This window comes from Taudactylus pleione, unplaced genomic scaffold (genome assembly GCF_031769625.1).
Source record: "Taudactylus pleione unplaced genomic scaffold, aTauple2 ptg001137l, whole genome shotgun sequence".
NCBI lineage: Eukaryota > Metazoa > Chordata > Amphibia > Anura > Myobatrachidae > Taudactylus > Taudactylus pleione.
This window is the reverse complement of record NW_028285538.1, coordinates 60,575-79,028: the sequence shown is the minus strand read 5'-3', so window position 1 is coordinate 79,028 and position 18,454 is coordinate 60,575. Positions and strand designations below refer to the sequence as shown.

The window sequence follows — 18,454 nt, the reverse complement described above, 5'->3', positions numbered from 1 at the left end:
TGGCTTTTAGAAAATGGTCATTTTGTCAGATGTTTACCATACTTTGCATTTTATACTTAATTTCTCTTTCATCCACTAGCGGACACTGGAGGTGCTTACGCTGGGGTATAGAGGCATGGATAGCTGGAGCCGGCACTTTAAATAATTTAGAAGTGTGAAGCTCCTCCCCCTCTATGCCCCATCAGCCCTCAGTTTAGAAAATGTGCAAGCAGATGCAGAATCCAAGCGTGCGGTGGAGTGTTCACCATTCATTGGTGACTTGCTTTTTGGCCCGGAAATTGGACACGGGGGGGTAAGTTTCCTCCCGTCTACTGCTCCAGCTCCCAGAAGATCTTACACTGGACCTTCATTTCATTCGTGCGCCACATTCCTCTTGTGGTAGAGCCAGAGGTGCTCCCACGCAAGCAAGAAGCGGCAGAGGTAGAGGTCGACCACATTGCTTGTCGACAGGAGCCTAAACCAGCTGAGAAACAGGTGGCATGACTGTCTTCTGTCCTACCTGGGGTCCCCTGCGGTGGGAGCCTGCTTGCAGAAATTTCAACAAGTTCGGAACCAGACCTCTTTAGAACCGTGGAGACTAATTTCCCTGGAGTACCAAATAGACTTCAAGGTCCCCCCTCCACCTCAGTTCTTCACTATGAGTCTGCCAGTACCTGCAGGTAAGAGGGTTCTACAGGAGGCAATCCAGTCTCTAATAGTATCATATGTGTTAGGTCTGGAGCATCAACGAGGTATGGGATTTTACTCAAACCTGTTTGTAGTGCCCAACCGGATGTTCGGTCAGGTCCATCTTAAACCTCAAGTCCTTGATTCTGTATCTGAAGATGTATTGTTTCAAAAATGGAGACTCTGCAGTTAGTCATAGCGAGCTTGGAACCAGGGGAGTTCCTACTATCCTGGATATCAAGGATGCCTATCTCCATGTTCCCATTTGGGAACCACACCAGGCCTTTCTGCGCTTCGCCATATTGAAAGATCATTATCAGTTTCAGGCATTGCCGTTCGGGTTATCTTCGGCTCCCTGCATCTTCACCAGACTCATCGCCCTCCTTCGGTCATCAGGAGTGAACATAACCCCTTATTTGGACGACCTGTTACTCAAGGCTCCATCCGTATCTCTTCTCTTACATCATGCCTTACTGACATATCACACTCTAATCCAAAATGGTTGGATAATCAACTTCAAGAAGCCAAATCTCAATACGTTCCAGAAACTTCTGTTTCTGGGCATGATATTGGATACAGAATCACAGAGGATTTTTCTTCTAACAGACAAGGCCAGGGATATCCAGTTGTTAGTTCAGCTGGTCCTCAGTCCAAAGAAGGTGTTAATGCTTCTTTGTCTGCGTCTCTTAGGAAAGAGGCTACTTTCGAGGCACTACAGTTCGGCCGGTTCCACTCCAGGGTGTTTCAGCTGGACCTGCTAGCACAGGGGTCAGGGTCCCATCTGCTTCTACATCGACAGATCCGTCTGAGCCCGGTTGCCAGAGTGGCCCTTTGGTGGACACAATCTGTTAGCGGGCAGAAGATTCGGAGTGTGGGACTGGATCATCGTAACAACGGATGCCAGCCTTCAAGGATGGGGAGCAGTAGTCCTCGATTATCATTTTCAGGGTCGATGGTCCCTTCTAAAACAGAAGTGGCCCATCCAGTTGTTGGACCTCAGAGCGATTTACAATGCTCTGATGAAGGCAACAGAGTTTCTAAAGGCTCTTCCGGTAAGAGTTCAGTCCGACAACACAACGGCCTTCGCTTAAATCAATCGCCAAGGAGGGACTCTGAGTCGCATGGCTATGCGAGAAGTAACTCTGATCCTCCGGTGGGCCGAGAACCAATAATCCTATTGGCGTTATTCATCACTGGTGTGGACAACTGGGAAGCAGATTCTAAATCCGCAGGATATCCATCCCGGGGAATGGAAGCTTCATCCACACGTGTTCAACACGCTGATACGTTGATGGGGATGTCCTCAGGTGGACCTCATGGCGTCACGATTGAATCGTCAGCTCCCAGTATACGTGTCAAGAACTCAAGATCCGCAGGCGGAAGCAGTAGATGCTCTGACAAGTCCGTGGGTCTACGACTTCGATTACCTTTTTTCCTCCGATTCCGCTTCTTCCTCTTCTAAAAAGGATGAAACAAGGGTCAGCCTCTGTAATTCTCGTGGCTCTGAACTGGCCTCGGAGAAGTTGGTTCTCGGACCTTCGGTTCCTATTGTCAGATGATCCGTGGCCCCTTTCCCTGCGCCCGGAGCTTGTACAGCAGGGCCCTTTCATACACCCCAACTTAGCGCAGCTGCGTTTAACGGGGTGGCTCTTGAAACAGATATCCTAAAATGCAATGGAATCCCAGACACTGTTATTCCCACCATGCTACGCACCAGGAAGCCAATTTCGGCTGTGAATTATCATCGCATCTGGCATGTTTATATCTCATGGTGTTCCAGTCGGGGTCTTCCGTCTAGGACTTTTCGTTTGTCCCGGTTTCGGGTTTTCCTTCAGACGGGTCTGGATTCTGGCCTTCGTCTGGGAACCTTAAAGGTGCAGGTTTTCTGCCCTTTCCATTTTCTTTCAAAGGAATTGGCCCTCATTCCTGAGGTGCAGACGTTTCTTCAAGGGGTCTTGCGCGTGCAGCCTCCTTTTTTACCTCCAATAGCTCCCTGGGACCTAAACTTAGTGCTTTTGTTTCTTCAGTCGCCCATGTTTGAACCTTTTGGAGGAGGTTGATCTTAAGTACCTGTCTGGGAAGACTGTCCTCCTAGCTCTCGCTTCGGCTCGTAGAGTTTCGGAATTGGGTGCTCTATCCTATAAGCCACCTTACCTTGTGTTTCATGCTGATAGGGCGATACTCCGTACGGTAGCCGCTTTCCTTCCCAAGGTTGTGTCGGCTTTCCATATCAATCAGCCTATTGTGGTACCATCGTTGGTGGAGGACTCTGACACAATCTTCTAGGTTCTTCTACCTTGCATGTGGTTAGGGCTCTCCGCATCTATATTGCCAGGGCAGCGTCCATCCGTAAGTCTGGGTTGCCTTTTGTCCTCAATTATGCTGTTCGGAGGGGATGGCCACCGTCTAAGCAGACTTTGGCAGGTTGAATCCGGCTGACTATTCATCAGGCTTATGTTAGTGCCGACGTTCGGCCTCTTTCGTCCATTTCAGCTCATTCCACACGTTCTGTGGGTGCGTCATGGGCGGCCGGTAGAGGAGCCTCCACGTCACAATTGTGCTGTGTGGCCACTTGGTCTTCAGTTCACACGTTTGTCAGATTTTACAAATTTGATATACGTTTGCTACTTCGGCATCCCGTTTTGGCCGCCTTGTTCTGCAGGCGCCGCAGAGCGCTCCCGCCCGTGGGGAAAACTTTGGGACGTTCCCAGCATAAGCACCTCCAGTGTCCCCTAGTGGATGAAAGAGAAAATTGGATTTTGGTACCTACCGGTAAATCCTTTTCTCTGATTCCACAGGGGACACTGGACGCCCACCTCAGCGCTCTTAGCCTGCCTGTTCGGCTTGTTCCGTATGTTGTATGATTCAGTTATTGTGTTCTTCTCTCCTTTTTACTCCACTTGTTCTCCATCTCCTCTCGGTCTTCATTTTCTAAACTGAGGGCTGATGGGGCATAGAGGGGGAGGAGCTTCACACTTCTAAATTATTTAAAGTGCCGGCTCCAGCTATCCACGCCTCTATACCCCAGCGTAAGCACCTCCAGTGTCCCCTGTGGAATCAGAGAAAAGGATTTACCGGTAGGTACCAAAATCCCATTTTGACAATGTCCTTCCTAAGCAGGAGGTATCAGCTTGTTGCGTCTTTAATTTGTGCAAGACCCAAAAATGAGACTTGGAAGCAGTATGAACTATGGAATAGTTACCTCTGGATGTAGTTAAAATATCGGCGGACGGTATTCCGACCGCCAGTATACCGACGCCGAAATTCCGACCATTCCAGTTATCTCTACAGATCTGGATGCATTGCTGCTAATATACTTATTGAGGATGCATAATGAATCAGTTGGGGCTAGAATACATTTACATGTTTCCATGGTCAAAGTTGTCATTAAGGAATTATGGGCAGAACATTCCCATTAACTTTTTAATGTAATGTCAACTAAGCATTTCTACTGGTCAGGAAACCGTAGCACTGCAGAAGCCTTGTCTGACACTGCCCCTACAGTCTACATAATACATTTAATGAATAGATCATATATAAAAAATAATTGCAATTGAATTTTGATCCACTTTAATACCAGGGCTGCTTGCCTCTGCAAGTCATGGACAGCTGGTAACTTTGGATGGGCAGCCCTCCTAATTACACCTCCCACCTGCAGGCAGCACAGCATGTAAGATGGCATTATACCTCAGACTTCACCATCATCCATGAGTATTTACACAGTTAATGTTTGCTACAGCAGCACATTGACAAGATCCTTAATGCTTTCTGTGCTACGATCCTTAAATGACCTGGTGGTTTTAAAAGCTGCAATGCTGTGTGATGGCAGGAGATAATTTGGATAAAATATTGCGTACCATGTTGTTTGTCCTTTCTTAAGCTCCAGCTAAGGCTGCCGGATTTGTGCTATCTCTCCCAAGCACCAGGCTGCACATGAATGAATCAGTGACAGTAGTGGGTGGAGATTTATACTAGTGCTGCTGATTATATGCAAATGTTCGTTTGTATGGGGGAAGGACTGTATATGCAGAATGGGAAAGAATCATTAGATGATGCACTCCCCCCATCTTTTTTTTTTTTCTGTTTTCTTAAATTCTAGTCCAGAGATGTCATAATAAGCAGTTAGACTCATCTTAAATCCCTTTTATTAGCTCAGTGATTTGAGTCTGTCCATAAAGTTATATTGCCACAGAATTTAATACACAGATAACATTGTAAACCTCACACCAAGTACTGACAACTATGTAAATGCCAAATTTTTGGACATGGTATTGGAGGATATTTACCTACAGCAGGGGTGGGGAACCTTTATTCTGCAGAGAGCCATTTTGATATATATAACTGTTCTCGCGGCCTGGTGCAGGCTACGCCCTCTCCGTGTGACATCACACAGGACGGGGCCACAATCACCGGTGATTACAGCAGTAGCCGGAGCATCCTGAGGATGCTTCAGGGAGCTGTAAGGGCAGTGGTGTAACTGTCTGAAGCACCCTAAGGACAGTTCAGGCAGCACTGCTGCATAGATTCTGGCTGCAGGGTGCCATTCTAGGAACCCTGCTAGCCAGATGAGGCTAGCAGAAAAATGCTCAGAGGGCCAAACCAAGTGATTCTGGGGGCCTTATACGGCCCCCGGGGCTGAGGTTCCCCAGTATATCATAAGATCTTCATTATTATTGATTCATTCTTAAAAGAACAAGCATGATATCTTAATTATTCTCAAGCATAGACAGTATGTAAAAAGAGAGGTTATGAAGAAAAATGTCTATTGAGAATTTTTACTCCAGTACACTTTTAATCATCCCCTCAGAAATACTGGCTAAAACAAGAACTGGGTCATTATAGGGATCAGACAGGACATTGGTGGAAACTTCCACTAGTAAAGAAATCTGGTGTTTGCTTTCATTTTCTACGCTGCATTAGAAACGTTAGTAAGAATCTGATTGGTGACTTTCTGTGATGTTATCGTGGCAGAGTTTACCACATATATGATTGGGAAGAATGAAGGAAAAAGTGACCTCCATGTTCCCTGAACAGCAGGAAGTTCCTAAAATATAGTATTACTGCAGTCCAGGCAAGTCCTGATCATTAGTGAGTATGGAGGTCACGTCTTATATAGCGGTCATGTCTAACATAAAGATGATGGATCTTTTTATAGTAATGGGTGTTTTTATCTCCATCCACCAAACTTTTAACCAGGTTGTACATAGTCTAGGTCATGATGAATGATAGAGCGTGTGTAAACACAATTTCTGCTCTCTGATCTCCCGTTTCTATTCCTGACCCGGTTACTTGTTGAATAGATTGGTTATCAATACCATCTCTGAGTTTATTGTGATAAAAGCTATATAAATAGGCATTACACATTGTGCATAACTGCTCAATATAGTCAGTAGCATAACAAGATATAACTATTCAGAAAATGTACTAAGCCACACTGATTAGGCTTTGTGTTCTTCTGGATTGTGAACTTTTTTTTTTTTTAATAATATTTCAACTTTGCCTGCTACTAGGGCAGCACTTGCTTACATGGTATAAAATACTTTGAGTGCCAAGATTTAATTGTAGATGGAAGTGATCTTTTTTTTTTCCCAGTCTTTTTCTGCCAAAAAAACAGCACAGTGCAATGAATTTGTCAATAGGTTATGTTAAATACCGAGAGCTACTGTAACTCCCATGTGTTGGTGAATTGCAGATAAAGGGCATTAGGGATCTATGCAATGCTTAGTTTGCAGCACTGTTAAGACACTCTCCCATATGAAAATGATGATCAATGTATTTTGTGAGCCACTTTGCAGACATCTGGGGTATGAACCCCTCACTAACAGCGGATGGTAGATGATCTTATCCCCCGGTTGTCCTTGTATTAATCTGAGTATTTGCAGATCACCTGAAGCTTCTTTCTCATTTTCTTGAAATTCCAGGAGCTGCAATTTGAACGGCTCACCAGGGAGCTCGAGGTGGAAAGACAAATTGTTGCCAATCAACTAGAAAGATGCAGACTGGGAGCAGAGTCGCCAAGCATCGCCAGCGTAAGGTACAGATTTTAATGACTCTATTTGCTCCCATACTGTGAAATGGCCATTCCTGCGAACCATCCACCCTGTATAATTTATTTCCCTGTTTGTGCTGATCTACTTACTCATTGGGAGTATTTTATCGGCTAATGCAGAGGCTTTCACACAGCAGATATATGATTTCCCAATAGCTATGTCTATTTAGTCTGTGTGCTCCGTTTTCCTTCGCCAGGAACTGGTTTCAAATGAGCATTCATTTTACATCGGAGTCAGTAGTCCCAAATACATTTTTCTTACTGCCATTTACCTTGTGTCAGAATATATTAATTGTGACTGTCTTTAGTCATCGGTGGACAACAGGCGGCCCTAGGGCCTCATGTGGCCCTCAGCTGTTACCTGTGGCCCCCAGCTCCTTCCTGCTTTGTCAGATTTCTTTTTTACTTGCCGTGTGCCTTGTGCATGAACCCACTGACCACTTCTGCAAACCTGTTGCTCAAAACTTGCCCGTTTTGAAATGAAAAAAAAAAAAGGATCTCCCCCCCTTAGCATTTTAACCTGCTGCAAAGGGGTGAAGGACAATATATTTAAGTAAAATTAATTTAATAATAGGTAAGCCTGTATCTGTGTATTAACATCATATACTGCCTTTGTTTGCTTTGAACAAATTCATGCACTTGACTGTACTTCAAGAGCTATTAATCTTTCCAACTGCGAAATCATGTCTTAAGGGGCCCATAATTCTACTGACTGCCTGATTCTCAGATCAGATACGCCTAACGGAAATGCAGACCAGCAGCCATCGATGTTTGCTGATCCCCCGGAGGATCGGTGAAATTCTAAAAGTCACTGATTTGCAAATCATGATCATATTTTGATCGTGATTGACAAATCAGTGAAACCGATCCTCCAATCCTGGCATCTGGGTATCGCCGAATTGCGACAATCCAGTTGCTGGTGTATTGGAGGTCTTTAAATTGAAATAACTGCACAGTTACAAACAGTTTTCCAGGTACCCTACTTTACTATCTGTACCTTTAATACATAACTGACCTGAGCTACATCGATGTACAATGTGATTTAATGCATGGCAAATTTAACGGCTCCTAAAACACTACTGTGTTTTCGCAACACAGTAGTGTTGCCAAAATCATATTTTGCCATAAAGATGTTGGTGTCCTAAGGCAGTGATAGCTGACCTAATATGATCTAGGTCCGCATAGGTGATTCACTCACCTATCTGTAATAACTTAGCAGGTATTTTAAACAAATGTTACAAGTGATAGAAAGCCGCTTAAATTACTTCAGTTGTCACTTTTTTTATCCACATGAAATATGTTGGCGGGGATCAGCTGTCTGTAATGGATTGAATAGGTAAGGTTTCATTGGTAACAGCTGCAGTGGGATTTTAGGATATCACCTTCGTGGCTCATATCAGAAAATTTAAAAATATGGGCATGAGCGTTCACAGAGGGTATGTGTTTGTGGTGCCATTAAATGACCTATTGTACAGGAGTTGCATGGGCAGGCAATAAGATGCACTCGGTGAACTGGTTTCCAACATTAAATGGAGTAAACTGCACTTCTGTAGAGGATAAACCATTGGTGATCACCACAAGAACAGCTCTAGAGGGAATGAGAGAGCAACCACAAATAAAATCACTAATTGGTCAAGTGCAATTTGCTTTTTATTGATACGAGTTTACAGTTACAAGCTTTCGTGATTTGCAAGCGTTCGTTATGATAAGCAGGTTAACCTGGTTCCAGTGTTCCCTTAGCTATGCGTTTCAGGGGAATCTCCTACAGGCAATGTTACTTGTGCTAAATAATTGATGGGCAACTATCAGGCCACCCAAGGAGTAACTAGGTTAATTAGCACAATTGCTTTAAATACAACTTTGAATACATAATATTTTTCAAACATCACGGAATGAGTGTACTGTTATAATACAATAAGTGTCCTTAATTTGATAAATTTTATGTTTAATTTAATGAAGTAAAATTAGCATATATAAATACAATGCAATGATGTCCAATTAATCCTTACCAAGTACTAGATAAAAAAAATAACACTGTAAATGCAGTGTGGAATCTCTTTAAGCTCTGTAGATTTATAGAATAGGTCAGATATGTTTCCCATTTATATAAAACTGATGTAAAAGGGCATTGCAGCACCATAAAAGCAGGTGGGGTCAGCATTGTGTGCATCTGAAAAATTACGGTCTCTGGCATGTGCAGCATTTTATTTTTTAAACACAAATTGAATGCTTTAATTAAATGTTTAAGTGTCAAAATATATACAGTCTATTCCATTTAAGCATTCAACATCTATAGGGAGAATTCAATTAAGGGCGAATCCGTTCGCTTTACGACGATGGGATCTCACACAAAAGTGTTCGCTACCCCGTAGGGTAGCGAGGACTTTTGTGTGAATTAGGCATTCGGCCGTGCAAAGGTTGCGACACGGGCTACTGTTGCCGACTTTTTAAAGCGGTGGCAACAACAATTCACACCCTTCGCCGACAATTGAATTTCTCCTTAAGTGGGGATTTCTCCTTAAGTGCAGCACTTTAGGGGATTATGCAATACATTCTGATTTTACAGAAAAGGCGGGATTTCAGCGAGGTTGCTTCTAAATATAAAGTGTAAATTAGCTATAAGACTGAACCAGCCTTATAACTGATTTCCACTTTAAAATCAGTGGCAATCTCTCGGAAATTCTGAAACCTATTCGATAAGCCCCGTATAGAGAAACTTGTGCATTTGTTAACTTTAAAGGTTGACAATTAAAAGATGCCTTTCTTCATTTAATCCTCTGTTGTTGTACAGTTTCTTTTTGGAGATAAAGAAACTTCAGTTGTGACCAAAGATGGTTTTCTTTGTGTTTTTTTTTTTTTTGAGTGAGATGGGGGTGGGCGTTTAAAAATATCACACTTTTTTTTTTTGTGTGTGAATTTATAGCCTCCACTAAAAGGTTAAGAGGAAATATGTGAGTTTAATCTGATCCTTCAAAGTCTCAATACTATTAGAGAATTTACAGGTTAAAAAACTATATTTCTGCTTATTGGTATTTATACTTATTTGATTAAAGAAATTATGTTTACTAGAAATAAGCATAAGAGTGGCATGGTCGGACCTTTCAGAAACTGAGTTGTGTATTACGAAATGCTTGTGGTCAATGTTGTAAAACGCTAATGAGCAAACAACTTTGGTGCCTGATTTAGAGCAAATTGTATTTTATTAGAAGAAAAAAAATCAATAGAATAACAGTACAAATACTTATAAACAGTATCCGGGTCATTGCAGAAAGACATAATACAAAAATAGCAAGACACCGGAAAACGTAAATAATCAAGAACAAAAATTGCCAGTGACATCATAAAATATCAAAACAAACCCTTAGATATGGAAAAATATAAAATTAAAATAATAAAAAGGAGAAAAGAAAGAGAAAGAGAGAAAAAAAAAAAAAACACAGACAAAGACATAACTAGACAACAAGGTAAGAAGGGGAAAGGGAAGAAGGGGAAAGTAATAGATATAATAGATCGGGGAAAGAGAGAAGTCACCTCAGTTCAAGTAGTATAGTCTCGGATTCATCAGTACCCATTAAAAAGGGTTGGGAGAAAAATAATGAGAAAAGTTAAGTATAGCTGTTATTGAACTTTTGAGCCAAATACAAGGGCATAATTTTTATCACTATTTGGGACAGGTCTAGGAAATTGAAGGACGGGAAGAGGATAAGATATTTTTGAAGATCAGAGTCTTTGAAATCTATCCAGTGAAGCCAAGTATTCCTGAAAGACTAATAATCGCCATCAGCAGAGGATAGTATATCATCCATTTCCATATATAGATCCAGCCTAGTGAACCATTCCATAACTGTTGGAGGAGAGGAGGAGCGCCATTTCACCGGAATAACTGCTTTAGCAGCATTATTCAAATGACATAACAAAGTTTTCTTATATTTCGAGAGGGGTCTGGATGAAAGATGAAACAACCAAAACGTTGGATGTGTAGGGACCGGTTCATCTAAAATTTTAGCAGAAAGGTTGAGGACTTCGTTCCAAAAGGGCTGAAGGATAGGGCGTTGCCACCAGATATGTAGTGGGTTACCTGGGGCCCCAGAGCAGCGCCAACATATATTCGGAACCCCAATCCCCATCTTAGAAAGGGTATCTGGGCATCTATACCAACGTGATAACAATTTATATTGGGTTTCCCTGACACCAACACTAGGAGAGCAAACGTGGGCCAACTTAAATATTTTCTCCCACTCGTCATCAGTTAGGCCAACTCCAAGCTCCTGGTCCCAAACCTTAGTAAAATTGGGGAGAGAGGCTAGCATCCGCCGACAAGAAATTATATATCAGCGAGATAGTGTGGGTCGGAGGGATAGGGCTAATACATAATTGTTCAAATGGAGTATAAGGCAAACAGAGAGTCTTAGGGGAACCAAGAGATTGCAGAAAGTGACGCAACTGAAGGTAGTGCCAGTATTCTCGTGAAGGTAAATTCCACTTCCTACAAACCTCATCAAAGGGCATAAAGCTGCCGCCACTCACCAGCTGTCCGAACCTAAAAAGTCCTACCGCTAACCAGGGGTGGAAGATCTTAACATCCATACCTGGAAGAAATTGTTTGTTAAAAAGGAATGAGGTGAGAGAGGAATGAGATGAAGATATCGAGGGGGACTTCCGTAATGTATTCCAAGAACTTAAGGTAGGGCCAATGGTAGGATGAGAAATTTTGGGAAGGACAGGAAGCCATGGAGCTATCGATAAGGGGATCGTCAGCATCTGGTTCTCAATTTGCACCCATTGTTTAAGGGTGTCAGGTCTGGACCAGGACAAAATTCTGTGGAGGATACAGGCCTGATAGTAACCTTTAATATTTGGGAGGCGTAAACCCCCTCGATCTTTATGACGAAACATAATATCTAATTTCAAACGGGGCCTGCCACCTCCCCATACAAATTCTCTAATAAGAGCCTGGACTTCTAAAAACCATCTAGGAGGCAATTTAATTGGGAGGGTTTGTAACAAGTAGAGGATCCTAGGGAGAGAATTCATTTTGAGGATGCCCAGCCTCCCAAACCATGAGAAGGGTCCTGATTTCCATACTCTCAAGTCTGAGCGTATTTTGTTTAGGAGGGGAGTAAAATTGGCCTCAAACAGGCGGGAGAGGTCTCTAGTAAGATTAACTCCCAGATATGTAAGCTGGGAAGAGTGCCAGGTAAAAGGGAATGCTGATTTAAGGCCTGTAACCATCTGTGGAGGTGCCGTAATATTCAAGGCCACCGATTTAGAATAATTAACTTTAAAATTGGAGAGATCTCCAAAAATCTTGAATTCCTCTAGTAGATTCGGTAGTGAAATAATGGGATTTGTAATTGTGGCCAATAAATCATCGGCAAATAGGGCTAATTTGTATTCATCACTATGTAACCTAAAGCCAGATATGTTCAGATTCAGCCTGATCGACCTTGCCAGAGCCTCCATACAAATAATAAAAATCAGAGGGGATAAGGGACAGCCCTGTCTAGTTCCATTGTTAATGGAGAAGGAGTCAGAAAGGGAACCGTTAACCCTAATGCGGGCAGAGGGGGAACGATAAAGAGCAAGGATGCGTTGAAGGCAAACAGGGCCCAGTCCCAGGTGTCTCAGTATTCCAGACATAAAACTCCAATCTACCCTATCAAACGCCTTCTCGGCATCAGTAGACAGCAGGATAGCTGGGGTATCTGTAGAAGAGATATAATGAATGAGGGCTATGATTTTGGAGGTATTGTCCCTAGCTTCACGGCCCGGGACAAACCCTACCTGATCATTATGAATCAGAGAAGGCAAGAAATGCTTCAATCTGTTTGCGAGAAGTTTTGCATACAATTTAATGTCTATGTTGAGAAGGGAGATTGGACGGTAACTGGGACAAAGGGAAGGATCCTTGCCTTCCTTAGGGATGACCGTTATATGGGCTTCTAAGGATTGGCATGAAAAAGGAGTCTTCTCAGAAACCGAGTTAAATGCCGCCAACAATGAAGGAGCCAATTTGTCCTGAAAAGCTTTATAATAATTTATAGAGAATCCGTCAGGGCCTGGACTTTTCCCAGAAGGGGTGGATTTAATAGCCTCCAACAACTCAGGCAGAGTGAAGGGTCTCTCCAAGTCCTCACTGGCAAGGTCGTCCAGCCTGGGAAATCCAATTCTAGCGAGATAGGCTTCAATAGCCTGTTGTTTCCCAAGAACGTCAGGAAAGGCCGAAGGGGCAGGTAAATTATACAAAGACGAATAATAGGAGCAGAAAGCTGCTGCAATCTTGCGAGTATCATGGGAGACCAATCCCCCCGATCTTTAATAGAAGGGATAAAGGAGCAAGCTCTTTGAGTTCGTAGAGCTCTAGCCAGCATTTTCCCGGGTTTATTACCCCAGCGATAATATCGACTACGACATTTTCGAAAAGAATGTTTGACCTTTTCCAATAAAAGTTTGTTCAAGGCTGAGCGGGCTTGGACTAATTCCACATAAACATCAGAGGAAAGGGAGGTTTTATGGGAAGACTCCAAAACCTGTATTCTCTGCAATAAGTCTTCTATCTGTCCCATCCTCTGTTTCTTTTAAGTAGGAACCAAGTTGGATACATTTTCCTCTAAGGACACATTTGTGGGCTTCCCATATAGTGAGGCTAGATACATCCGGGGTGGTATTACATTCTAGATATATATCAATAACCTCTTCCAACTGAGATCTACAGTAAGGGTCGGACAGAAGGGACTCATTAAAACGCCAAGATCTAGTGATAGGATCAGAAAATCCGAGAGAGATGTCTACCCTCACTGGGGCATGATCAGACCAGGTTGTCACTCCTATAGAAGTGTCCTGTACCAGGTGAAGAAATCTATGGCCAACTAATATATAGTCTATCCTGGAGTATGACTGATGGGAGCTAGAATAATATGAATAATCTTTATCTGAGGGATGTGAAATACGCCAGACGTCGGACAGCTGGTGAGTATAAAGCAACCGTCTTACCCTCCTAGATGTTCGAGAAGGGACTGTTGAGGAGCCCGATGAGGTGTCCAGGAGATGATCCAGGGCCCAGTTGAAGTCTCCACCTACTATCAAGATCCCCTGTTGGAGTGTGTCAATTTTATCCAGAACCCTCTTAAGAAAAGTTGGCTGGCCCTGGTTTGGGGCATAAATATTTACAAATGTGAAAGGTTGATTAAAAATGGAGCATTTAACCAGTAGGCATCTCCCCTCCTCCAAATTATGTACTTCAGAGTGTGTGACTGGTAAACGTTTAGCGAATAAAATAGCAACTCCCTTAGATTTCGATTGGGGATAGTTACTATAATGTGTTATGGGGTAAAATTGATTGCTAAGTCGTGGAGCAGAGGGGGACTGGCGGAAGTGGGTTTCCTGAACAAAGACGATATCTGCTCTATCAGCATGGAAAGAGCGAAGGGCCTGGGTTCTCTTTTCTGGGACATTTAGCCCTCTAGCATTAATAGAGACTATACGGAGTGAAGCAGCCATAGGTGAAAAGTAGAGTTAAAGTTACACGGTGCAGTAGATTAGATCCGAGAAAACAATAAAAGAAAAAAAATAGAAAATTAATAGAGGGACTAAACAGAAGAAAAAATAGAGAAGAGGGGAAAAGGAAAAAACAAGGAGGGATGGGGGAGAGACACAAAAGACAAAAATTATAATGATACAACAAAACATTAATGAGAGGAAAAAAGAACCACTGCCGGACAGTATGGGGACCACCAGGGAATCCGTGTCACGGAAAAAATTAGCGGTAGGGGGCACACAGGGGTGGAGTGACCCCGCCATCTTTATAGAAAAATAGAAAATCACTATATAATAGAAAACACACAATATTAATAATATAAATTGAATATACGTAATCACATAACTCCTCATAAGAATATTTTAAATGTAATTGGAATATCCACATAAGCAGACAAAAAGAAAAATAGCATATAATAGCAATCAACAGAAAAAATTGTAGTGAGGGCAACTTAATTTATCTAATACATCTGACTATAAATGGACCTTGAGAGAAAAAGAAATAATTAAATAAAATAAGGCTAATAAGCCTCTAGTAATTTAGGAGGTCCAAGAGGCCTAATTCCAAATATTTCTCTAAACAATTAGAAGTACAACTAATGAATACAACCTCAATCAAGGAAAACCTCAAACACAGACTGAGCATACAGTATATCAAGTGGGATCAGGTGCTAGAGGGGGGTCAGCTCCTTTAGGTTTCTTTTTATGGTGCTGTACTTGTTGCCAATTGTCTCTCCTCGGACGGCCAGGAGGTACAGGTAGAGGAAGTGAAAAGGCCTGCCAATCGGGAAGTGTAATAAGCTCCATGTCCAGAGCAGAACAGAAATCAGGTAAATTCTCGGGAGACTGGAGTACCAGGTGTTTACCGGCATGTGTGACCTGGAGAGAAAACGGGAACCCCCATCTATATTTGATTTCTTGTTTACGCAAGGAGTCTGTTAGGGGTTTCTATAATCGTCGTTGTTGGAGGGTCCGCCAAGAAAGGTCCTGGAAAATCTGTAGACGAGTACCGTTGAACTCCACACCTTCCAGGTTGCGGACTTTACGGAGGAGCTCCTCTTTTTGTGAGAAATAATGGACCCGGCAAATAACGTCTCTTGGACGATCAGTTGCAAGACCCTTCGGACGGAGAGCCCTATGAACACGATCGAATTCAATAGGGTCATTGGGGTCAAGCTCCAGGATTTCTCCAAAAATTTTATTCAGGGCATCAGACAGACCAGATGGCGGGACATCCTCAGGAAGCCCACGAACACGAATATTATTCCTGCGGCCTCTGTTGTCTAGGTCGTCCAGTCTGTTTTGCATTGTCCTCATATCTAAGGCTTGTTGGGAGATTAACTCATGAAGATGAGATAACTGGTTGTCCACTGACTCTTTCTCTTCTTCAAGGACAACCATGCAGGATCCCAAATGTTTAACATCAGCTTGTACTGAAGAGATCTTAGTCTGCATAGAATCCTGGATTCGCGACTCCAGAGCCTGCATGTCTTGCTTAGAGGGGAGAGATCGAACATGGGTCAAAACTTCCGTAATTTCCCCTCGCAATTGGGACAATTGAGCATGAAGGTCGCCAGATGAAGGAGATAGAGCCATGGTGGGAGAGGTGGTCGACAAAGGTGTGGAACCCGTCACGGGGGAGTCAGCAATGTGTGAGATGGATAAATATGAACGAAGGTTAGGTTGAGACGAATCGGCCTTTGGTGTCCGAGGAGCCTTTTTCTGCGCAACTCTCTTGGTCTTGCCCATCAGGAATAGACTTGAGAAGGAGTCATGAGGTCAGGTAGTGTGTTAGATAAATGGATGGCGGATGACACATTCCCCTGTTAGTGAGGCTACATAGCAAGCATGAAACGGTCACAGCGAGCCTCAAGTTTCACATTATAACCCCACCGACAAGGGGGATAGAGAACTGCCAGCCTTTAATGGGTGTGTAAGAGAAAAAAAAAAAAAAACAGGTAGTTCCAAAAATTATGTAGTGACAGGGACTTGCCACAGGAGGGAGCAAAACCCACAGAGATAAGGGTTTTTTTTAACCTGTAAGTTAAGGACTGTGTACCAAATTTGTAGATGTGCTGTAACCCCTAGAAACCACTTCAGAGGGCATAATATGGTAACCTGTAATCAGAGCGAAGGAGTGGGCAGTGTAACAACCCCCAAGGCATACATGATGTGAGCAGTATAATGGGGACTGAGCTGATGAAGCTACACACAAGCTCACCACTTCCAGACCAGGCACCCTGGCACAGAGGAGGCACCAGCAGGACCCCGCAGAGCCGCAGTCACGACCCCCAGAGCAGGAGCCAGCAGTCAGCAGGTCGGTCAGCTGCCTCTTGCAGCACAGAGCTCCAGGCAGATCGCGTCAACTGCAGGAGGGCGGGAGTACAGCGCGGAGTCCCCGGCGGGTGAGGACGGCACTTCAAGCAGCCGGAGGTAGGAGTGAGTAGGTCCTCTAGATGTCCCCAACACGGGAGGAGGTTCAGGAATCAGCGGGTGGAGCGGAGGGACCAGATGCCGCGACCCGGAAGTGCCGCGACCCGGAAGTACCGCGACGGGCAGTGTGCAGATAGAGTCCCCGGCTTCAGGAGGATGGGAAGGCCGCAATCCGCAAAGGCACTGTGAAATACCTTCCGATTCTGCGGACCTTGCCCCTCAGTGTGGGCTAGTAGAGAGCCGATGTGAGGGCAGACAGGGGTGCCAGGAAGGCTACAGGAAGGGCTGTGAAAGACTTATTTCAAGGTGGTCAGGCAGGAGCTGCCATAAAACACGTCCTGCTGCTATGCCTGCCAGGCCACGCCCCCCTGGTGCCTGATTTAGGTTGTCACATTAGATGTTTCAAATACAGGTTGAGTCTCCCATATCCAAATATTCCGAAATACGGAATAATTTTGGCATGACTGAGATAATGAAACCTTTTAATTTTTGATGGTTCAATGTACACAAACTTTGTCTAAGGCACAAATTATTAAAAATATTGTATAAAATTAACTGCAGACTGTATAAGATGTATTTTGAAACAAATGAATTTTCATGTATGTACTCAAACTTTGTTTGAGCCACAAAATTATTGAAAATATTGTATAAAAGCCCCTGCAGGCTGTGTATATAAGGTGTATATAATACATAAATGCATTCTGTGTGTATATTTGGGTACTATTCCCAAGATATTTCATTATGATATGCAAATATTCCAAAATACGGAATATTCCGTTATCCAAAATACCCCTGGTCCCAAGCATTTTGGATATGGGAGACTCAACCTGTATAAGTTTCTTACATTCTGATGCTATTATGTGCTATGCTGTGATGCACTGATTATTAGCAAAAGGGTAGTGTTGCTTATATCTACTATAGGACTTCATGTCTCTATACAGGAAGAATTGAGTTGGTATAAGTGGGTTTAATTTTTTTCTGGTTTTCATATCTTATGCTGCTGCTCAATATAGAATACACACTGCACTAGTATAAATTGTATCATCATGTTTACATAGTGCTTTCTATATTACCTGCCTGACTTGTACTGCAAACTAAAGACACCCATACACTGTGCGATATGCACCTTGCAATGCGGCAGGAGAGTCAACGACCGACATATCGGGCGGTCCCCACACACACGGTGCTATTGGGTGACTTGACTGCCCGATATGCCGGCACTCCCCTCCCCCACCTGCATAGCGCTGCATGGGATCGCACATCGCATCCCCAGATCAAATGAACCTGCAGTAGGATCTGGAGGTGCGATGTACGATCCCACGGGAGCGCGCTCTGTCCGATATTATGCCCATAAACAGGATATAGCAGCGATATCGTACCAATCTATTGGAGCAGCTGCTTTATTGCACCCTGTATGGGCACTTTAAGAAAGCAGCTTGTTAGAAAAATGGTGCGCTATTGTTACAACTTGTGCTTACTTCCTAATGTGTTTATTGGTCTTATCAGGATAAGAGTCTGGCTTAGTTTTATGAAATTGGGGCAGCGTTCCATGGGAACCGAATTCTTTTGGATTGAAATTAATAATTTTAGATCAGACTTTACCCAGCCATTTTACCAAATATTGCTTCATATACTGTAAATAATTATCTTTCATGAATGGCCCACTATTATTCTGATCTTAACAATTATTCCCCTTATATAACCCTCTGTGTGTAAATGAATTACTTTTCTTTCCTACACCAGGATCTTTATTGTCACTGTGTTTCAGAA

General features: G+C 43.2%; 1 protein-coding gene across 1 annotated transcript in view; it reads left to right on the top strand.

Annotated features, from left to right (window-relative positions):
* Window positions 1–18,454, top strand: part of LOC148453503 (plakophilin-4-like) — a gene marked incomplete at its 3' end in the record, with an annotated part of 213,306 nt that overhangs the window by 136,537 nt on the left and 58,315 nt on the right. The window contains exon 3 of the mRNA XM_088462009.1: window positions 6,588–6,700. Coding sequence (XP_088318135.1) covers window positions 6,588–6,700 — 113 coding nt within the window. The remainder of the gene's footprint in view (window positions 1–6,587; window positions 6,701–18,454) is intronic.